The sequence below is a fragment of the Pectinophora gossypiella genome, chromosome 9, assembly GCF_024362695.1.
Source record: "Pectinophora gossypiella chromosome 9, ilPecGoss1.1, whole genome shotgun sequence".
NCBI lineage: Eukaryota > Metazoa > Arthropoda > Insecta > Lepidoptera > Gelechiidae > Pectinophora > Pectinophora gossypiella.
The window spans coordinates 223,148-247,537 of record NC_065412.1 but is presented as its reverse complement, the minus strand read 5'-3'; the positions used below and the strand labels follow the sequence as shown (position 1 = coordinate 247,537).

General features: G+C 37.8%; 2 protein-coding genes across 3 annotated transcripts in view; both read left to right on the top strand.

Moving 5' to 3' along the window:
• Positions 1 to 9,968, top strand: part of LOC126369337 (mannosyl-oligosaccharide alpha-1,2-mannosidase IA) — a 168,204-nt gene extending 158,236 nt beyond the window's left edge. For both annotated transcript variants that reach the window (XM_050013686.1, XM_050013687.1), the window contains exons 3-10: positions 861 to 1,040; positions 1,848 to 1,950; positions 3,131 to 3,238; positions 3,822 to 4,049; positions 4,963 to 5,101; positions 5,779 to 5,923; positions 6,568 to 6,684; positions 7,102 to 9,968. In XM_050013686.1, the coding sequence (XP_049869643.1) occupies positions 861 to 1,040; positions 1,848 to 1,950; positions 3,131 to 3,238; positions 3,822 to 4,049; positions 4,963 to 5,101; positions 5,779 to 5,923; positions 6,568 to 6,684; positions 7,102 to 7,254 (1,173 nt within the window). In that variant the 3' untranslated portion in view covers positions 7,255 to 9,968. The remainder of the gene's footprint in view (positions 1 to 860; positions 1,041 to 1,847; positions 1,951 to 3,130; positions 3,239 to 3,821; positions 4,050 to 4,962; positions 5,102 to 5,778; positions 5,924 to 6,567; positions 6,685 to 7,101) is intronic.
• A 137-nt stretch (positions 9,969 to 10,105) lies between these two features.
• LOC126369335 (xaa-Pro aminopeptidase 1) overlaps positions 10,106 to 24,390 on the top strand; it is a 94,027-nt gene continuing 79,742 nt past the window's right edge. Inside the window, exon 1 of the mRNA XM_050013670.1 lies at positions 10,106 to 12,273. The gene's annotated coding sequence lies outside the window, so the exon portion shown is untranslated. The remainder of the gene's footprint in view (positions 12,274 to 24,390) is intronic.

Sequence of the window (24,390 nt, the reverse complement as noted above, 5' to 3'; positions counted from 1 at the left end):
AATAGATATTACACCTAGATATTTCACATAGGGTTGATGTATACATTCTGTCTAGCGCTTCGGAACGTGTTTCACCGGAAACTGCTCCAATAATAGTTGCAGGCAGCAGAAATGGACGCCAACAAACTTGTTGGTTTATGGCTCGCATCTCGTAATCCACCACTACTCTCAGGTTTAATGACATCAAATTGTTTGTGTCAAATTAATATAACACGCTAACTGCTACAGCATAATGAAATTACCCCGGATACGCATATTAAATTCCACAGTTTGTCAACGTTTTGTAGATTGTAGATATTGTGTTGTCTGTGTGCTGTGGTATGTGGTAACTTGGGCATTGTTGGACATCTCTGATAGTTTGATATAAGACATTAAAGTACAAATTTATTAGACTAGACTTCAATTGTCAGACACTGTGAAATCTGAGGCTTTGCTCACTAACTTTTCAGGAATGGAAGTAACGTCCTACTCATACGTGAAGGGGCGTGTTTGTAGTTAGGACATACATATGTTAACAAAACAGCCTATAGATATAAGTTCTACAGCTGGGCCCAGGCCTCCCCTCAATCAACCGTAGGTATGGAGCATACTCCACACTGCTCCAGTACAAGGTTAGAACAAGGGAATAAACTTTATAGAAGAAGTATTCGTCTAGTTAGACCACCCAAGTCAAGGAACAACTCCTTAATAAATGTTATTATTTACCGGCATACTTTGGATGCGATTTAGTACGATAACGATGTAACTAACGACCAGCGGCTACCCACTTCGTTATGCTGGTGGAAGGTGTACTTGGTTATAATGTAAACTGAGCCGCATTTTCTTAACCACTTAACAAAGGAATATCTTCACTTTTCCAGGACTCAGAGCTGTCAGTATTCGAAACAACAATCCGCTTCGTGGGTGGACTGCTCTCCTGCTACTCGCTCACCGGAGACAGCGTGTTCAAGGACAAGGCGGCCGAGGTGGCCGACGCTCTGCTGCCCGCCTTCGAGACTCCCACGGGCTTGCCATACGCGCTTATCAACCCTTCCACCAAGGTACGTGCTTCCACTAACTATACAGGCAGCGTATTACAAAGCTACCTGCGTCCTGCCTTTGAGATTCACGAACTTGCCATACGCGCTTGTCAACCCGTCTATCAAGGTACGTCCTTCCACTGACTATATAGACAGCGTGTAACAAAGCGGCCGAGGTGGCCGACGCTCTGCTGCCCGCCTTCGAGACTCCCACGGGCTTGCGATACGCGCTTATCAACCCTTCCACCAAGGTACGTGCTTCCACTAACTATACAGGCAGCGTATTACAAAGCTACCTGCGTCCTGCCTTTGAGACTTTCACGAGCTTGCTATACGTGCTTATCAACCCTTCCTCAAAGTTACGTCCTTCCACTGACTATATATACAGCGTGTAATAAGGCGGCTGAGGTGACCGACGCTCTGCTGCCTGCCTTCGAGACCCTCACGGGCTTGCGATACGCGCTTGTCAGCCCGTCCACCAAGGAACGTCCTGCAGTTCCTACTACTACCAGAGCAAGCAAGCAAGAGGGAAGACGCTGAAGATCTCTCGCTCACTGTAGTCAATCCAGTCAGCATTAGTAACCTTCGCAACCTTACGCTTTCACCAAATAGTCTTACCCTACCTCTAGTCGATAGCTTGACATTATCCTTTGGAGATTAACATGCCATCGTCAGAAATTTGCAAATCAAATAATTAAAAGTAGTTTATTTATAATGTCCTGAAGTTTTGAAGGTGTAATGCGCTTTCTTGGGGGTATCCGTTTTCGCAGTCACCACCTCCATCGCAACATTATACGAGTATTTATATTTTGTGTTGAAATGTTTCAGGCAAGCAGACAGTACCACTGGGCGGGTCCAAACAGCATACTGTCGGAGCTAGGCACCCTGCACATGGAGTTCACATACCTCAGTGACGTCACGGGACGTGACGGTCAGTAGATAGATAGATAGATAGATAAATGATTTATTTGGTCTACAGACACACATGCATACAATACAAATCAACAACAATACACACCACATACAAAATGTTTAACGCACACCAGGTATGTATGTGTGCTGCAGCAGCGCAAAACGGTCATAGCTCAGCGCAAGTATTTGCCCTTTCGAGCAAATCGCTGATTTTCAGCTACAACCCGGATAGAGGAAACCGCGGATACGGTAACCGAACTAATTGACGTTGTTTACAATTAATAATTAATGCATGCAGAAGATAATCGTATTTATTCAGCTCCCATCTTTTACTATCCTTATCGTGTAAGCGGAGTCTCAGGGGACTTATGCGCTTCTGCCAGCTAGATTGGATCGCATGGTCAATCATTGGTGGCTTTACGGCAGTTACAGTATAAACAAAAAATAAATTTAAAGCTCATGATCAGCATCATCGTCACTAATTTAAGAGCCACGATTTCGTCGGTGTAGCATTTGCCATGCTACTTTTTTAGGGAAACAGGGCAGTGATTTCCCTTTGTCTGACGCTAGTGGGATGGCGCCCAGAGTAGTATATTTCAAAGACGTACTAGGACTCCTGTCCTCCGCCTCCGAATAATACTGTATACGTATATTCAGCATACTTTACGTAATAAAGTTTATTATAAATCATAAAAAATGCCTGGAATAATATGTTTCTCTAGTTATTACATTACCTAAATTGATTTAAAAGATGTCTTGCAGTTTCTTGTCATTTCTTCTTCTCAGCCAAAACACCTTGCGAAATGACGTAAGATTCAAAAATGTTAAATTGACCTTCATCAAGTTATATAATAAATAAAAAATAGAAATTGTTTATTTCCTAACCTGTTACACTTTAACAAATATTTTTTTGGTTACTCCTTTTAAGTAAAAAATATACCTGTAGTAGAAGTTCATCCATGATAATTAATAATTACGTTGAATGAATGATTTTGATGCGCATGTCTCCTAAGGGTTGAAGCATCTATCCTTTTATATCACTCAGAATCGTCATTTGCAAGAGAGGATACCGTGCAATCAATTACGCATTTACGTAATTTTTTTTTATTCATTGAATTCTTACCTCGTTCTGTCACTTCCCGATCAACAGCAGATACCTTACTTTCGTAATAAAATTAATATAAATGTTTGAATTCCAGTTTACAAGAAGAAAGTGGACCGGATTCGCGAGACGTTACGCACGATCGAGAAACCTGGCGACTTGTACCCGAACTTCATCAACCCGCGGACGGGACAGTGGGGCCAGAGTGAGTACCGTTCTTTGTATGTGACTTATTGTAGATTTGAGAGACTCGAGGCCTTTGGGTGTTGGAGGAGGATGGAAAGAATAAGTTGGACTGAAAGAGTTACTAAGTGCTAGTAAGAGTAAGGGAAAAGAGGCTATTGACCGAAATATTGACCATTATTGAGGACAGAAGAGACATTTTTTTTTGACGTCACGTATTGTAGATTTGCCGCAGATGGCATTAACTACTTGGCCGGACAAATGGGGAGCGCTGAGAACTCTCAACCGGTACAAAATTTAAGACAACAGGCCTGAGGGTGCCCAGTTGGGCGCGAACCTCGGCTCAGGGCGTCGTCTGAGAGGAAGAATATTTGAAAGAATTAATCGACTCTGGTGGGTCGATAGGCGCTGAATGAGGGAAATCGTCGACCACGCAGGCGGGGTCGGTATCGGGGTTTTGAAGTGTTTGGTGTCGCGAGCTGATTGGCCGCCTCTATGGCTAGAGTAGCCGATTAAGACAAAAATTCAATCGATCGATGATTTTATCACTTTGCGCATGTTGGAGCTGCAGGCGACCATAACCATAACTATTTCTCCCATTCCAGGACATATGTCCCTCGGCGGGTTAGGCGATTCGTTCTACGAGTACCTGCTCAAGTCGTGGCTCGTATCGGGGCAGGCAGACGAGGCGGCACGCGTTATGTTCGACACGGCCATGCAGGCTGCCTTGGACAAGATGCTACGGGTGTCACCCTCAGGGCTCTCGTACCTCGCTGAGCTGAAGTATGGACGGATATTCGAGGAGAAGATGGACCATTTGTCGTGCTTTGCTGGTGAGTCTTAAAGTACTTACTATTTGTTTTTTTGTCTGTTTTTCAAAGTTCTTTATTTGATATAAGTATTCACTAAGTAACTGACACAGTCAAGTTCATAGTACTTACCTGTCAACGAGAACATTAAATATATAGCAACTATAAAATCAAATAAAAGTATAAATACGCTTGAGTGTGTGTGAGAGAGGATGTGTTTGAATGAATATGTATGTAAAGGATACTATTTTAATATTAATATAATGAATAGGGTTAGTATTTTATCAAAGGTGACCTTTGACTTGAGAATTGTGTTTATATTTGTGGCAATAGTTGATACGACTATCTTAAGTTCATTAGGTTACTAGTGTAACAGTTTACACACTAAAAATTGCATTGACGAAGTTTAATGAGTTACGTTGACCACCTGGGGGTTTAAAAAAGCCACATTGAAGCATTTCGTCTAAAGCTTATTATAAGATTAATGATTACCTAAATGATAAAAATGTCTGGTATTGAATGTGTTCCTCTAGTTATTAAATAACTTGTAATGTATACCCTGTGTATACCCTTATTGATTTAAAAGATCAGTTACTTTTCCTAAACGTCAAAACATGAAAATCCTATGGAATTTATATGAAAAAGCAAATTAAAAAATAATAATTTGAATATGAAGTTTTGAAATTGCTGTTTAGCAAAAGACATATACAAAGGAATCCTTTGTATATGTCTTTGTGCAATAAAATATTATTGATTGATTGAAAAAGCACACAGTGACGTCATAGAAAAACGTGATAAAATGTCGGACTTATTATTACACTAAAATTCAATTTCAAAAATATCTTTATTCAATAGGTAACATAGTTACACTTTAAATCGTCAATTTTTACATAATGAAAAAATGCCTGCCTAAAACTACTGCACTCGTTCGTTCCAGGGGGTATGTTCGCACTGGCGTCAACGACTCTTGAGAACACCCTATCAGATCGGTACATGGACGTGGCCAAGAAGCTGACGCACACCTGCCATGAGAGCTACGCCCGCTCAGACACCAAACTCGGACCTGAAGCCTTCAGGTAACTACGCTACTACACGGTCTTCTTCCCTCGTGTGGGTTGTGAGGATTACCAACCTCATCAACCCTGGTGTCAGTGCTGTTATTCAGCCACCAAAAAACTCATGTAACGACTACTTACTAATATACGTAAGTAGTAACAAGGACCAACGGCTTAACGTGCCTTCGAAAGCAAGGAAAATTTTATTTTCGGACAATCGGATGTGTCTACCTGCAATGTCCCAACCAAACCACGGTTTACAAAGTGACTTTTGTGACCCCACCGGGATTTGAACCCGGGACCGAATAATAATTATTCTACATTGTTTGAGGCTTACGCGGTTATCGTCTAATTAAAACACATAATACCTCCACTCCAATCCCACCCAATTTCATTAGTCGTCTCGTGATCATGGCACTTGCGACCGTGTTGAAATATCGGGAGTCTCATATCCGTGATAATAACGCGGTAAGAACCCGGTATTATGTGTTTTAATCATTCTGCAGAAAAAGCGTAGCTCTTTCAGCGTCGTTCTGGTCACACTCAATGAGGATATGGAAGATATCTGGTCTCATCCGCCTAAAACTTCTCACAACCTGTATAACTGGGGAAAGGTAGCTGCAAGAAAAACCTCGGCACAGGGTCATAGACATATTCACAAGTCACGTCATACTCTAAACAACCCTTGTAACTTGTAGGTTCTCGGGCGCGGTGGAGGCGCGTGCGCAGAAGAGCAACGAGAAGGTGTACCTGCTGCGACCGGAGACGTTCGAGAGCTACTTTATCCTGTGGAGGCTAACCAAGGACGAGAAGTACCGCGACTGGGGCTGGGAGGCTGTCGAGGTTTGTACAGTTGACATACACACACTTTTTATTTCACACTAAGTAATTTGGGGCAACCTGACAGAGGGCAGCAGTAACTGTCTGTACTATTCAGAGGCGGAGGACAGGAGTCCTAGTACGGCTTTGTAAAAGACTACTCTGGGCGCCATCACACTCGCATCAGACAGAGAACTGCGGGGCGGAAGGCAAGAGGGAAACCACTGCCCCGTCTTTCTCTAAAAAGTAGCATGGAGAATGACTACACTGACAAGAGCGCGGGGAAATAAGTGACGATGAGTTTGGACAAATATTTCAAAAGTTATGACTGCCATGCGCTGCCGCACAAACGCCGGCCGGCGAGGAAGAAAGAAAGAGAGAAACATTAATTTTGAGGGCGAGGCCGTCTAAGTCGTATTCTCTCTGAATACAATGACTCATTTAATTTTATAGACATATTGGCCCCGATTCCTGCAGACACCTAATTTTGTTTTAAGTTATACCCTTCATTTTCTTATCCGCCGAAAAGGAAAGGGACGGATGATTGTCAACTGTTTTAAAAATGAATGAATAACCCGACCGAATAAAATACGCATCTTGTCGGTGTAGCATTCTCTAGGAGAAGAAGAAAACTGACTGTCATTATATATTTATTGGTATATCAACAGGCGCTAGAGAAGCACTGTCGCGTGGACGGCGGGTACACGGGGCTCCTGAACGTATACCACCAGACCCCGCAGGGAGACGACGTGCAGCAGAGCTTCTTCCTCGCAGAGACGCTCAAGGTACGTGTTTTTTCTTCTATTTTAGGGTGGTATTAATAAACTAATCTTAGCCAAAACTGCCCACAAGATCATGCTCAAGTCCCTGTTTTTATATAAGAACCAAACCTCATCAACCCTGGTGTCAGGGTTACTATTGAGCCGCCAAAGGCCCCTGACATGACTCATGTAACGACTACTTAATTACATCATGTAAGTAGTAACCGGGACCAACGGCTTAACGTGCCTACCGAAGCACGGATCATCTTACTTTCGGACAATGGTGATCAGCCAGTGTATGTAAAGTATTTTTGTGATATGTCCCCACCGGGAATCGAACCCGGGATCTCCGGATCGTGAGCCCAACGCTCAACCCCTGGACCACGGAGGTCGCTAGCAACCCCAATAAAGTACTAATTAATGTAACGTATTTGTTTTCAGTATCTATACCTCCTGTTTTCGGACGACACTCTCCTACCTCTCGAAGAGTGGGTGTTCAACACAGAGGCACATCCTTTCCCTGTCAAAGGCAAGAACCCGCTGTATCGCGGCGTAGAAGCAACGGACGTAGAGAGAGAAGACAACCAGCTGTAGGCTGAAGGTAACCCAGCATAGGCCTCACACAACTAACTGTGGGTAACCATAATGCAGGCCTCGACTATCTTTAGGCCTCAAGTAACCAAGTTTAGGCCCCAAGAAACTAACTGCAGGCCTCAAGCAACCAACAATAGATTTCTTGTCGGTAACGCAATATTATTTGTTACATGTAAAATGTTATTGACAATATAAATTTTAAAACGTTAGAAAAGGGAGGGGTCGACCTAATCTTCGAGTAAACCCCTTCTAATTGTCCTTGGGGCAAACGTGCAGCATTGCCACGCTGAATTGACACGGCCTCTCCACCAGGTACAGTCATGAGTAATATCATGTACCCACTTTAGAACCCTGTCGCACTATCATACTTGACATTTAATGAAACTTACGGTTTAATTTGTCAAAAAAGTTAATGTGACAGAGTGTCAAAGTGTATACATATTAGTACTCGTGACCATACGTCCCCGAACGGAGGTCGCAACCCCTTTCCCTAAGGCGAAGTCCGATCTCTTTAATAAGGCCATAGGCTTTGCTGGAGCAACCTGTGTCATCCACGGCACGAACAGATGACTTGGCAAGTTAACTGTGCTTGGTGTGTTTTCTGATGAACTGATATTATTTGAAATTATTCTTGAGTTTTTTAAATTACTCAAGTCCTGATAAGCCGATAATGGAATAAGGGACATAAGGATGTTCACGTGATTTTCTGTTAGAATCATGTCTTGTATGTAGTTGATGCGTTTATGGAAGACACAACTTTTTCTATCTAGTCTTAACATATTTGAAATGGTAAAAACAAACAGTAGCTTATCTTCATACAAGTAAAGTTCACTATCTGCCTGAATTTAAAGCGCACGGACGTGCGGCCTTCCGTTGGAAATTTGTCTGATTTCGGAGTTCCTATGACACAATAAATTAAATACCAGTGATTTCGGAGGCTTAATTAATATCTCACCTGTTTTTGTCAGGACTTAAGTTTCAAAATGGTTCGTTTCATCTTTCTTCATATGAATATGAACGATAATTATTATGTTTACGACAAACAGTGAACCAATATATAGTATGCAGATAATCTTCAGTTTTTTTTATGTCTTCAGTTTGATATTCATTTTCTATTTCTTGTCTTGTTTACAATAAACTATTAAATTATGTGAACATATTTTCCGAGAATCAAAAGAATTATGCCGATGATATTTTTTATGATATTTATTTCGATTTGCACAGATTATATTTGAAATACGCGGATTTATATTATTTTTTTAAGGTGCGCGTACAGTCATGAGCAATATCATGCACCCACTTTAGAACCCTGTCGCGCTATCATGTTTGACATTTAATGAGACTTACGGTTCAATTTGTCAAAAAGTTGAATGTGACATGGTTTCAAAGTGTATGCGTATTAGTACTCGTGACCGTACAGTAATGGCAATGTATTTCGTAAACATTTCATTCAGTGATGTTGCGTTCCAGGGAATGTTCTCGTTGTAAAAACTCTTTTCTTTTTAAATTGTTCTTTCTTGTACAGTCATGAGCAATATAATGTACCCACTTTAGGACTCTGTCGCACTAACATATTTGACATTTAGTGAGACTTACAGTTCGATTTGTCAAAAAAGTTAATGTGACATGGTACCAAAGTGTATACATATTAATGCTCGTACTCTGGTCTTATCTGCCTAAAGGTTAGGCAAAAAAGCTCTTTTTCGTAAGTTTTGCGCCTTCTCACTGCCTTACTTTGGAAACGTTCCCGAGAAGGCACATCGCTGATCGCATTGTGGTAAACGAACTAAGTTAGTAGTTTCTAATGGTGCATATTCGGGCGGATACAAACTTAACTTGAATTTGAATTTGTTAGCTCTTAAATTAGTGCCATCCCTCACTTCCAATACGTGCAAGAAAGGGATGGGGCTAGGTTTTGTCGTCTCAAATTAAGTTGTGGTGGTTGCCCGAATCGAGACCATTAAAGCTGCAAATAAACTAGGGCATGCGTTTTGCATTGACTAGATAAAATACATACATAATACATAAACAGCCTATACACGTCCCACTCCTGGGCACAGGCCACCCCTCAATCAACTGAAGGGGGTATGGAGCATACTCCACCACTAGGTTTTTACAGCTAAGCGCCGGTACCAACGGCTTCACGTGCCCTCCGAAGCTGGTGATTCAAGCGTGCAAAGTCCCTACCCGGACCTCCAGTTCGTGAGGCTAACGCTCTAACCACTAGACCATCAATGCTGTCAACATAAATAATACTTATAAATTTACGAACTGCGTTACCAATAAGATAAACAAGTGGTGAACAAGTATTTGAGAGCCAAGCAAAATTGAATGCTATTATTAAATAATTTGATTGAACTTTCCTTGTCTTTCTCACATTTACCGCTTGTATATTTTTTATTTGTATTGCGGTTAGTATATTAACACTTTCACGGGCACAGACCACGGGTTTTGACTTCTCATTCATAATTGTATGGCACGTAATCTTTATGACCTTGAAAGTGTTAATTATATTTTACATTCTATAAAACTAGACTTTCTTTTATATACCTTATGCATTTTCGGAGGTGCGTGACCTAATCTGTATTGGGCTGGTTTTTTCCCTTCGGGGGTTGGAAGGTTAGACAGGCAGTCGCTTCTGTAAAAAACCCGGACCTGTCAAATCTTCAGGTTAGGTAAGCAGTTAGGACTCCACTCCTATCTCATCAGTCATCCTGTGATCATGGCACTTGCAACAGTGTCGAAATATCGGGAGTCTCATATCCCTGATTTAAACGCGGTAAGAATATTATGTGTTTTAATAATGCTAGGTAGATGATGATGATCAACACAACAACGTCTCTATTTCAATACATGAGTCGAATAATACCGGATGTTATTATAATATAAGTGAAATTGTATGGCTGTGTGATGCATGGCGTTTTGTATGACCACGACGATGGGCGAGAGATCGAATGATACAGACTTCGTACTAACATAAATAGGTATGTAAGCATACTTGGATTCTTATGTCAGGATGAAAACTGTAGTACAAGGTATTTGCTATAACTTGGTGGAAGAAAAAAGATAAAAAAAGTGAAACAAAATGGCGGACAGAAAGTTTGTGACGCGTTAGTAATACCCAGTTCATCTTGCGATAGATGTCCTCTAACTGGCACATTTGGGTCGTTTTCTAGGTCAAAGATAAATTATGAAATTCTGATTACTCAATAAAAACGTTTTCTTTTTTCTATTTAACTTATTTATGAATTTTAATCAATAAAAATCTACTGATAATTGCGACAAATTGTCACGTGTTTCTATGACGTCACAGGCTGCTTTTTCATGAAAATGCCATAGTAATTTCGTGTTTTGACGTTTAGTAAAAAGTAACTGATATGACCAGTCGGAAACTACCCCGAGCGTATGTTCAAATAGGCATCTTTTTACACAATAATTAATTTAAATGAGATTGAAAAAAGGTTGTATTTTCTCTTCCGAAAATATTTCTGATGTAAGTAAAGTAATTCTGCCACAATTTCTAACCATATTTGATGATAACTCCAAAAATGTTCCCACTTAGTTGCCAACCCTATTGTAAAGATAAATTAGCCACGTTATAGGAAATACCCTGTAGATGTTTTAATGTAATTCTACGACTTTACCTCATATTTCCATTCTTTATTATGCATTTGAACATTATTTAGTTAGAATTGGGGCGTGTTTTGTTTGTTATATTCTTCTTTGGTTTACCTTTATAGCCATATGCGGCCTTCGCGGCATGGCAACCACGCCGCGCGCGACGCGAATTTTATCGAGGGCTTTAATCAATATCCGTACGACGCCTATCGACGCGTAGATAGCATTCGCTGCGTCTTTCTAGTACCTACGTGGGTCTTTAGCGGTTCAATAATAACTCTGATAGCACGGTTGATGAGATTGGTCATCCACCTCACAACCTACACGAGAGAAAAAGATACATATAACGTATAAAACACAATCCCATTACTTTCACCTTTATATACATTCACTACACTATTATGTAATTTTATACTTCTTACTATTAACTATACAACTTATATAATAAATATCTCTCGGGTATTTTAAACATAGTTTTATGTAGGTAGTTCATAAATACGTCGTGTGACGGAACCGCGATCTGAATTTTTGGATATTACTTTTGTTCTCATACGAAGAAAAAGGTGTGTAAATTATGACATTAGTTTTTGTTAGTTTGGCTATTAAGCCCAGGATATTTTATACATTCATATATTATACCGCGCAATAATGTTATACGTAGTCGCCGTGTAAAATAACATGATTTTGCTCAAGTCAATTAGAAAGTGTGAAACAAACAAGCGTCCCAAGTTGAAAAATTAGATAAACAATATATTACTCGTAACAATTAAAATACCTTCTTGCGGTTCAAAAAGAGCCACGTTTAATCAATGCATAATATTAAAAAGAAATATTGCAATTTGACATTTGTAAGCATTGCGCACTTTACTTTATATGCGCAAATGTCAAATTTCAGATAAATTGCCTCAACGTGGTCTTTTTGACTCTCTGGTTCAAAAGCGATTAAATTTAGGATATCGCATGAAAATCTAAAACACTTTAAATAATATTAAATTGGTGCTGACTCCAGTACACACCATCTTAATTTATTTTAAGTTATACTCGCTCCTTGTTCGAGAGGTTTTAAACAGTGTAGTCTACGTCTTATGCTCCAGCATCGTCACAATTTTCAAAGCTCATATCCAAAGCTAAAAAAAAAAGTTAGTTTCCCGCTTCCTGAACGCAGCTGTCAACTAATGTCATTACGGTTTTTGTGCACCGGCGCGTCACTTCGCCTCCGTAAATAAACTAATTAAAAACCAATATTTAATACAAAAACATGATTGATATAGTGCGAAAAATCTGTTACTTACATAATCAAGTGCTTTTTTCTCTAAAAAAGCTAGAAACAGTACCAAAGAAAAAATGTGGATGACGACGAGCGTAAGTTCTTTTTGATAAAACAAAACGTGGATTATACTGGTAAGTCTTAACATTATCCATCTACTAAAACAAGAGAAGATATAATTATGATCAATTCAATTTAATTCCTTTTATTGTCGAAAACAAATTACTTTTTTTGAGGTTATAATTTTATAATCCTAACATTCGAAGAAGTAACTTAAGTTGGTACTTATTACTAATAAAAGGAACTAGTTTTATTAACAGAAATAATAATAATATTAAAATTGTATCGTGTTCGTGTTATAACAGTGATTTAAAAGTTATACTTTATTCCGATGTTGATGTTGTTTAAATTCGCCTTATATAAGACAGGCAAAGATCTCAGGACTATACAGTCTTGACTTTAGTAATTTAATATTCGAAAATCACGATCAAAATAGGCCTAAGCCTTGTCTTCAGTCCCTGATTGCCGCGTTTTTATTTTCATCTGTCAAAAAAAAAAAAAAAATTTTTTGTTTCTTATTGTAATTGTGTTCTTGGCTTATGTTGCGGTTGATAACTTACTATCAGCGAATGAAATGAGCAGTTTTATTATAAAACAAAGAGAACCAGTGAAATATAACCGCAGAATGGCATAGAAAAGTAAATAATTAACTCGGAAATAATTTGACAAGTTCAGATAATTAGATGACAGAAGCACTTCATGTTCACCCTGTTCATCAAGAAGTACCTATGACACAGTAGTACTCAATATCACAGAGGTCATCTACACCATTGGTAGACAAGATACATAACTTATTCAAGATAACACTTAAAACATTTAGAGGATTATAATTGGTTTACTACAAGATAACCATACTTAAAAATGATATTATATATATTATAACAGTACATAATCCCTTCTCACAGTCTCTGTTAAGTGGTGTTAATAATGTTATCTTTTCCGAATGATACTTACAATATAAGATGATGATAATATACCCTAACAATAAAAACAGAAAGAGTGTTAAGAGAGTACAGGCAAAAGATAGCCTTATTATAGTAAGCAATTTCTTCCAAATTACTCTAATCTTATTATAATTCAAGCTTCCAACGTATGGGTGATGATTATTGGTACCAACCTAACCAACAAGAGAACACCACTTGGAGAGTCACCTAGTTAAGCACTAGTAGTGAACTGTCTGACTAGAGAATAGACAGACTATTTGTTTCCCTTTAGAGCTATCACAATAGAGGATAGACAATGGACTTGATGTATCAACCCTATTAACATAAAAATCAACCACTAAGACCATTGCTAAGCGCTAATATACCTATTTTACATTTCCATACCTAGAGCTATCACTTAGAGGATAGACAATGGACTTAAAGGCACAATGCACATAAGAGCTACCATTAGGAAGGTCGCCATTGATAAGCGATAATATACCTATTTGTCATTTCCATACCTAGAGCTATCACTTAGAGGATAGACAATAGACTTGAAGGTATCAATGCAATGAATGTAAGAGCTACCACTAAGAAAGTCGCCATTGACAAGCGCTAACATATCTATTTCTCATTTCCTTACCTAGAGCTATCACTTAGAGGATAGACAATAGACTTGAAGGTATCAATGCAATGAATATAAGAGCTACCACTAGGAAGGTCGCCACTGACAAGCGCTAACATACCTATTTCTCATTTCCATACTTAGAGCTATCACTTAGAGGATAGACAATGGACTTGATGGTATCAACCTAATTAACAAAAGATCTACCACCAGGAAGGTCGCCATTGCCAAGCGCTAATATACCTATTTATCATTTCCATGCCTAGAGCTATCACTTAGAGGATAGACAATGGACTTGAAGGTATCAACACAATGAATGTAAGAGCTACCACTAAGAAAGTCGCCATTGACAAGCGCTAACATACCTATTTCTCATTTCCATACTTAGAGCTATCACTTAGAGGATAGACAATGGACTTGATGGTATGAACCATATTAACATAAGAGCTACCACGATTATGGTCGGCATTGGCAAGCGCTATATACCTATTTCTCATTTCCATACTTAGAGCTATCACTTAGAGGATAGACAATGGACTTTATGGTATGAACCCTATTAATATAAGAGCTACCACGATTATGGTCGGCATTAGCAAGCGCTATATACCTATTTCTCATTTCCATACCTAGAGCTATCACTTAGAGGATAGACAATGGACTTGATGGTATCAACTCAAATAACATAAAGCTACCACTACAAGTATCGCCTTTTGCTAAACGCTAGTAGATAGCTAGAACATAGACCAACCATTTTTTATACTTTTATTTCCATGTTTGGTTTGCCACTTGAGGAATCGAAGATAAACCATTGAATTGTCGGGGCTTACCTACCCATGTTGAAACTCAAGATTAGACTAATGCTGAGAAACAATAGACTATTATGTCAAATTGATTATTATAAAATAATGAGAGTACAAATTCTGAAGAAATAACCGACAATTCAAAACCTAAAAGCCTCTGTTCTATTAATCAACCTCAACTGTGCTAGAAATCAAAGTATGTAATGTCAGAGATTACTTTCAAAAGAGATAACTGTACACAAGACATGGTTAGAGAATACTGCTATTAAATTCTTTCAACCAACATCATAAAATTCAAATAGCACATAAATAATAATGAATAACATTGCCCGAAGAGTGAGTAAACGAGATAGCAACAGGATCTGTGGAACAGAGACAACAGTATCAGCAGGCAACCCCACAGCCAACAGCATGAACAGAAAGCCCACAAGGAACAGTATCAGCAGGCCGCCCCACAGCCAGCAATAAAAGCAGTGATGCAACCAGTCATGATCAGCAGTGCTATAACCAGCAGTACCAGCAGCCCTACAGCCAGCAGTAGTAGCAGAGCTACAACCAGATGTATTAGCAGTCTCACAGCCATTAGTATCAACAGTGGCCCAGGCAGCAAGGCCGTTTAAGAATAGTACCTCATGAGGAGGAAGAATTCCCTATAAAGTTATAATGGGAAAATTTGCACAAGCAAATATATTTTTCAAAATTCTGGTAAAATTAATTCCGAATGTCTATCACTAAAAGTTTTAGCATTATCATTAAGACATGGGATTCAAATCCTGTCTTCGTTAATCAGGAATAACAATACTAATCTCAGTATAAATTGGGGTACCTACCTGATAATATTATAACTTCAATGAAAATTTCCTTCAAGTATTACATTCGAAATTGTAAAATATTGATACCTAGTTCGGTTAGATAGAATAGTTGCCCTTTTTATTATTAACTCATAGGTGAAAAGGAAGGAAAAATAGTTCATTAGTAACATATAACTTACATCACCATTAGCGTTTTCTCTAAATTATGTTGTTGTAGATTTATTATGTTGTTGCTGATCAGCCCAAAACATAGTTTACAATTAATATAAAAATTACAACAATAATGTCCCTCCACTTAATCAATCGGAACCAAACTGCAGTGGAGAAGTAACAATAATATTTTCATGATAAATATATGTTTATCTTATTTTTCGGTTAGTGTTGTAACGTAAATCAGGCAGGTCCCTTCACTAAATAACTTGACATATTAAATCTTCAGGATGGGTACGAGAAGTGAATCCCTGTGCAAACAACAGGACCATGTTAAGTTAGGTTAAAGGAAAGGATGATTTTTACGAACGATGATAATATACCTACACGACCGATAATTAATAAATTAATGTTATCCTTATATGTAACTGCACACCTAAGGGTAAAATATGTTTTATTCATTTATTTATTTTTTCCAGTAAATAATAGGACGTCACTATTACTGTCCTAAAAACAAATTCAATAATTATTACACTAAAGAGATAGCTGCGTAAACAATGTTACGTGTGTTAATGTGTTGTGTGTACGTTGTTCTATCATCTGATTGGTGGGTGAAAGGTTGCATAGAGGAATAGGAAAAAAATCCACAACAAGTTATATTTATTATTACCACATAAAAAAATATACTAAATATTATTACCAAGCCCATATGGTCGATATTAGGTAATACACAATTACTTGGGCTCAGGTAATCTATTTTAATAAAAACAAAATCTTAATTATTACGAAGATAATTATCACACAAGTACATAATGTAAATGCACTTCCCCTCTTTATACTTTCAGCCTCATTTAACAATATCTTATAATAAAGAGGAAAGTTTAGTTCAGTGGTTCTGAATATTTTAATGAAAAAGGTCATTTGAATAAATGTATCGAAATTCTTACTTGTACTTATATTTGTATTTTCTCTAATCAATTTGACATGTTGTCTTAGGATTCATTTAACTACTCAATGTCGACAACAATTGCCAACTTAGCACAGGATGTTACAATCAATCTTGTGTCTGGGTGCCCTCGTCATTACCCGTTCTTCTTTATGTATTTCTTCTTCTTTTATGTATGTAAACAAATAATGTGTAACTTTGATAATTATTGTAGCCCTTGGTATGCCAATGAAAAATGAGTGTTATACTATATGATGAAGTCTCACAGTCCTTTCGACTATAACTATCGTTGTTGTTCAAGAGCTTCGGAAATGTGCTCTATGGTGAGGTCCCTGTGAGGCTCTTATAGCCAATCTTGATGTTGAGCTCATTCAGAAATTTGTTCTTGTGTAGTTCTTTTGTTGTAAAATTGATAGTAATGTGAAATAGGTATTTAATGTACTTGCTCAACTTCAACTTAATTATTTAGAACTATGTATCTATTCTAGTACAGTATAGTATAACCATATATTATATAACATACATAATATCGATTCCATTCTTGAGAACTGGTGAAACTTGTTTAGCGAACAGTTATTATTCTTATTGTTTTTTACATGATAATATCAAAACGTTTGGGGGAACGCCGCGCTGAGTTTATCAGGCGACGGCTGTGCCTCTCACTGCCTTTATTGGGATTAAAGTCATGGGCAGCTTAATTAGCTTTCGTGATAACAATGTACTTTATTCATTAATGAATAATCATATTATTGGTACTCGTTTCAATTTAAATGTTTCATTCCCAACTAAACTTTGAACATCTACACTGTTTAAAACCTCTCGAACAAGGAGCGAGTATAATTATGAGATTAAACGAACTTACCTGTAAGTGAAGTTCTATCTCAATTATACGAAGCTCCTTGTTCGAGAGGACTCCCTCCCTTCAATTTTAATATCCCGCCCTAAAGCTTCCACAGGTGATGGAGTTGTCCATGAAACATGCTTTAAACATAATGACATTAGTTGACAGCTGCGTTCAGGAAGCGGGAAACTAACTTTTTTTTTTAGCTTTGGATATGAGCTTTGAAAATTGTGACGATGCTGGAGCATAAGACGTAGACTACACTGTTTAAAACCTCTCGAACAAGGAGCTTCGTATAATTGAGATAGAACTTCACTTACAGGTAAGTTCGTTTAATCTCATAATTATACCTGTCATTTGAAAAACGAAGGGACGGGCAATTGACAGGCATAGAATTTATGGAACACACGTCAAACAGGTTTAATATTTTGTTCGACCGGGCTATTCATTCATTCTCTCATTTATTTTAATATTAACAGCTGTCAATTATCCATCCCTCCCTTTCCTTTTCGGCGGATTAGACGGGTATAACTTAAAATAAAATTAGGTGTCTGCAGGAATCAGGCCCATATCATCGATAAACTTTTAATAAATTAAAAACTAAAATGTTTTGAAGACCTTGTAATTAATTCGGTAATATTCCTCGATATGTATTTCATATCTTGTAGGTCTTGTGATAGGTAAACTTTATTGCAACGTAAAATTTGAGTGAATAGTAAAAATGTTATCAACGATTTATTTATTTTTATATTTAAAGTATTCATAAAAGATCTGCAACGACTCCGAAAGTCGGCTGAAGGGGCATTATATTTATTATGCTAACTAATGCACAAACACGTTGTTTCTAGATATTTTTTTCATGTTATATTATTTAAATTATCACGCTTAATTGTCATGCACAGGAAAAGAGAAAACATTTACTTACATTAATTTGTCGAGTTTAGTGAAAACCTCATAAGCCTGTATTTCAAAAATCACATTCAGCGGGTAGGCCCGCGTGCCTCGAGAGCGTGCTTACGGTGCTAGGGTAAGCACGCGACTCTTTCTCGCCGCGACAGAAATCGTCTGTCTCTTTCTGTGCAGTACTGTGAGAGAGTGATGGGTGACGTATGTCGAGGCGAGAAAGAGTCGCGCGCTTACGGTGCTAAGCCCGCAGATGTGATTTTCTTCAACAAAACCTCGATTTGCTTTTTTCATTCGTAGTGAAAATTGAGACCAATTTTTTACTTATATTGAAGCTTGTCTATTGCGAGGTTTTGTTAACAAAAATCACATGCGAATCTATTTTTTCAAGATGGCGCTAACATGGTTTTCACTATAAGTCTACGATTATTGCATATAAGATTTTTTTTTTAATTCGTTGTGCAGTAAGCAAATTTACCTAACACAAAATAAATTAAAAAAAAAGTAATTTATAGAAATAAATGTCTAAAACTTGCAACATTTAGCGAGATTAAAAAATATATTATTATTTATTCAAATTGTTTTATATTGATACGTCGTTATTATTTCTTGCTAGATCTCTTATTTGTAACATGGACACGATTTTATATCATAATAATTTAATAATTAGTAAACATATCTACGAGAATGTATGTAGTCTGTACATCTGTAGTTTAAAGTATGGAAAATCAAACTATAAGTTTATTTAATGAGAAATTATAACGGCCTAATGTCTTACAAGCCATTCCTTTACTTGATATAACTTAAAAATCATGTTTGAAAATGTATTTTTATTTATGCCCTATTTGATACAAAAGCTTTTTCCATTGACTGTCTTAAACAATTGGGTAGTTTCATAAGTCAAAGATAAATTATAAAATTCTGATTATTAAATAATAACATCTAAAGGTGACACAATTTTTTTTTTTTTATTTAACTTATTTATGAATTTTAATGAAGAAAAATGTAATAATAAGTGCTTTTTCATACAAATTCCATAGTAATTTCGTGTTTTGTTTAAAAAGTAACTGATTTGACTAGTTTGAAACTACCCTATTCTGATAAGTACCTACCTATGTATACTTATCACGTTAGTTGAAAAAATGTACCTAATATTATTATTTGTAACATGTTTTGTGATTATTTGTGCAAAGGTACATAATGTAATATGTTTTAATATAATTATCTGCACCTGTTAATGAAGCATTTGAAATGAATATTTTCTGTTTATTTGTTATTTCTCTAACATACAAGTGTTACTGGCGATGCCTGGATTATTCTAATTTTTTTTTACCTTTGACGGGTTTGCTCTTGGCCCCAGACTTGCCCGAAGGCATTGACGAGGCCTAAGATGGAGCTTGCCCAGAAGGTGCTTGTTCACTCTGGCCTTGAAAGCACCCGGGTTATATACGTTCGGAAATACAGAAGACGGCAGAGAATTCCACTAGTTCCAATTCTTCTGATTAGTGAAATTAAGTTCTGTGCAATAAATGGTATTTGATCGTTTTAAGCGAGTAACGTTAGTATAAGAGTTATCAACTTTTTTTAAGATACTCCTTGGCAAACCTAAAACCTGTTAAGAATATTGGGTCCGTGGTCTAGATTATATTAAGTCAAATAATGATATCATTATAACATTCGCATCGAGTAAAACTTGTCTGTTCATGAGAACTTATAGACGCAATACAAAACACAAAATCCATAATGTCGATTAGACTCAAGGTTAGATAAATAGCTAATTACTGTACATTATGTATATAATAGTCATAGAAAATATTTAGTTTTAGACGTTCAGTGTGTAGGTATATTGTTAATAATAAATTAAGTGTGTGAATGTGGTTGTTGTATAATTTATATTTATATAATTATGTTTATAATGTAACTGCCACAAGTAATTGTTTAAATTGTTTTGTTGGTACTAGCGTCTGACGTGGGCAATGTATAATTTTGTATATGTCTAATAATCGAACTCATACTAAAACGAATTAAAATGTTTAGCCTTCAATTTTTGCATAATATTTTCACATTTATACGTACTAATAGTCTGGCGATATGTCAGTTTGGAGATAATTATTGTGAAGATTGATATATTGTCACCACAGTTCTTCGAATGTAAAATTAACTATAAATATAATTGCCAATACACACTGGTAACATAATGTAACATTGGAATGTAGGGTCCTTCTACATGCACCAAAAGATTTGATTGTAGTATGGCGTACGCGCACTGACGGAATGACGGCACAGCCCGAAATTTCCAGAAAAATATCTCGTACGTACCATGGTATAAGAAGACTAGGTATGCTCCTCCTATGACAAGCGGCCATTGCTAGCCCATTGATGACGTAAGTGTTATCATTCAATTGGTATCTCCGATATTCCAAGGCCGTAAATATTATTGAAAATTAAGTGAATAACTGACTAATGTATTTAAGTACTATTATTTGTCACATATACAAAAATGATGATGATGAAATGATGGGAGCTATCGGTACGGCAATGCAGGACGGAAGGGGCAAGTCACAGAGACTGTAACCTGGAACCTGACAGAGGGCAGCAGTAACTGTCAGTACTATTCAGAGGCGGAGGACAGGAGTCCTAGTTTGGCTTTGTAATAGACTACTCTGGGCGCCATCCCACTTGCGTCAGACAGAGTACTGCGGGGCGGAAGGCAAGAGAGAAACCACTGCGGTATTTTTCCCTAAAAAGTAGCATGGAAAATGCTGCACCGACAAGAGCGTGGCTCTTAAATTGATGATGATGATACAAAAATCATTAAAACTGTATGTAAATCTTTTACTAAGTAAAAGTACAAAATTTCCTTGCAAAGTAAATTAAAAACATGGGACGTGGGTAATTTATTTTTTACGAAATGGCAACGTAGGGTCGGATGACATCAGCTGGGCTAACCTTGAAATGCTAGCTGTCAGTTTTGAGCATACCTGGTTCTTATACCATGATACTTACAGTGTGCCGTGTTGCCTTGTGTGCGAATGAGACGAACGAACAGTACGCACGCGCTCACTTACTCCTTAACGACTTATGGTAAATCAAACACGCTCCAAGCTCGTATCGAGCAAAATCGTAAAAAAAATATCGCAAAATCGTAAATCGTATCGTAAGCTCGTATCGGAAGACTGTCCCTTCAATACATAGCATTCGTTTATTCTCTGATGAAATAAAGAAATTATTATTGGGTAACAAGATAGAGGGTAGAAGGCAAGAAGGAAACTGCCCTATTCTTCCCTAAAAAATACTATGGGGAGGAATGCTACACCGACAAGAGCGTGGCTCTTAAATAAGTGATGATGAACAAGATAAATCTGTTGAAATCAACAACTCACCAGTCATAAAAAGCCTGCTTTATGCCTAAATCGGTCCCCTACGCAATAGTAGGTACCCACCCTCTCGCGGCGTACCAAATGCAAATTAGAACTTGTACAAATACAATTGCGTGTAACCAAAGTTTTAACACGTTGACAGTCCCCATACAAAATGTTTTGACTTCCTTGTAACCCGCATATTACTTCAATTTTTGACAACTCATGTAATTTTAGTTAATTGAAAAAGTAAAGCTGAATTTACATATATTTTTGATTATTTGAATATTTTTACTTCAGCCTTTAAACTGGTGGCATTCATCAAACTTACTGTAATACTTTGTTAAGTTACCCGGGATCCAAGTGGAGCATCTACCCTTAGTGCGTACCTGGTCGTTTCTTAGTGACCCATGTATGGGTCACGGACGTATGGAGTAAATCCGTCATGACCCGTATATGGATCACTAGACTGCCAACGTGTGTGACTGACGTCACTCCGTCAGGTGTGCGCTAACCTTAAGTCCTATAAGGAACAGTTAATGTAAAGTTTAAGTTCTCATTAATATATTAAAAGATAAAATAGTGTGTTAGGTAGATACATTTAATTTTTGGTGCATATGGAAAGATTCATTTGAGCTCGGGAAACCGTCTCTGAGCTAATATGTACTGCCTGTTATAATAATATGTAATTTATGTATGAAGTTGTAGTATTTTAAATAAATTAATAATGTACATTTTTTCGGTTATTAATAAAAACATGTTTACAAAACTTGATGTCTTATCATTGTAGTGAGTGAGAGTAATCGTTAGGGTTGGATACATCTGGCGGTACCACATCGTACTTTACTATGCTTTATCCTTTTCTATTACTCAGAATCGTCATATGCTAGAGCGAAAGAGAGCGAAAGCACGTGTACGCGCGCTATAGCACGCATTCTTTCAAATATTTTCCTCTCAAACGATGCCCTGAGCCGGGGTTCGCGCCCAACTCGACACCCTCAGGGCTGTTGTCTTAAATTTTACTTGTACCGGGTGAGTGCGCTCAGCGCTCCCCATTTGTCCGACCAAGAATACTTACTGAGCCGCTAGAGCCCTCTGACCCTTGACATAGCTCAAGTAACGACTACATACTTAAAGCGCTTTATATTACATTTCTACAGCCTAGAAATGTAATACAGGGTGTTAGTGATATCGTAACTAAAACTTTGAGGCATGATTTAGACCATGATTCTGAGTTGATATCAAGTGGAATTTCCCGACGCAACAGTATAGAATCGAAAATAATTTTTAAAAATAGTTAACCTACTTAAATTTTCATGACTTTTCCGACAGGAAATTCCACTTCATATCGACTCAGAATCATGGTCTGAATCATCCCCTTTAGTATTCGCTACGGTGTCACTAACACCCATACGTACTTGTATGGCTACCTGTATGTACTTGTATGGGGCGTAAGTGACATCGTAACAAATACTGAGAGTGGTGATTCAGCTGATTATTCTGAGTTAGTATCAAGTGGAATTTTCCGTCCTAAATTCACGATTAAATTATTTATTTTAAATTCTATACTTTTGCGACGGAAAATTCCACTTGATATTAACTCAGAATAATCAGTTGAATCACCCGCAAAAGTATAGAATTGAAAATAATTTAATCGTGAATTTGGGATGGAAATCATGGTCTAAATCATCCCCCTTAGTATTCGTTACGATGTCACTAACACCCTGTATAGTTTCCTTAATATGACGACGTGACGACATCCTTGCCGCCTGGCATAAAATAATGCATCAATAGGTTCGTTACCTGCTATCCGGACTAGGGATGGGATTAAGTCTCTTCTTTTCTTTAAATATCCGAAAAGGTTTGTCACAACTGACAATGCTTAGAGAAAAAAAAGTTCAAATAGGTATGACAAACAGTGTTGGATCACGAACGTCGTTTTTTTTTTTTGAGAATAACAGTCAATTTATAATCACTAGGTATATCCCAATTCGGGTAGTCAAAGGTATATCCATCGCAAGATGAACAAGATGAACCCAGATCCCACCGAGTTTTTTTTTTAAATTAAAATGGGTTTGCTCTTGACTTCGTTCTTCCACGAGAAGAAGAGATCGACGGTGGAACGAGCTTACCCAGAAAATGCCCATTCACCCGTGATTTAAAGGACTCCAGGTTATAAGATACAGGAAACACCGACGCCGGCAGCCCATTCCATTCCTTGGCTGTGCGCATTATGAAAGATGAAGCGAAGCGCTTGGTGCGTATTAGTGGTGTGTCAACCAAGTAAGGATGGCTTTCTGTTAGACCAACGTGATAGGGGCTGAATTTTAAATCCCCAATATAACTTATGATAAGACAAATTTGCATGTCGGAGGAGAGAACTTTTTTGGGAGAATAAGGTATTTTGATGTCTCGAATTTGTAAATGTGCTGATTTTTGAACAGTGTAGTGTAGGTAGGTAACCATGCACATATCAGATGCCTGCCAAAATCGAATAATTAGTTCATTACCCTGCGCGTCACCAAGCTTTAATCGTGTCTTGATATCCGTCTTCTTCTATCGTGTGGGTTGTGAAGTAGACCAACCACAGCAACCCTGGTGTCAGGGTTATTATTAAGCCGCCAAAGGCCCCTGACGTGACTCATGTAACGACTACGTACTTACATCAGTAAGTAGTAACCGGGACCAACGGCTTAACTGACCGATGCACGGATTATCTTACTTTGGACAACTTGATCAGCTTGTAATGTCCCAACAAAGTGATTTTTCTGTCCCCATCGGGATTCGAACCTGAGGCCTCCGGATCGTGAGCACAACGCTCAACCACTGGAC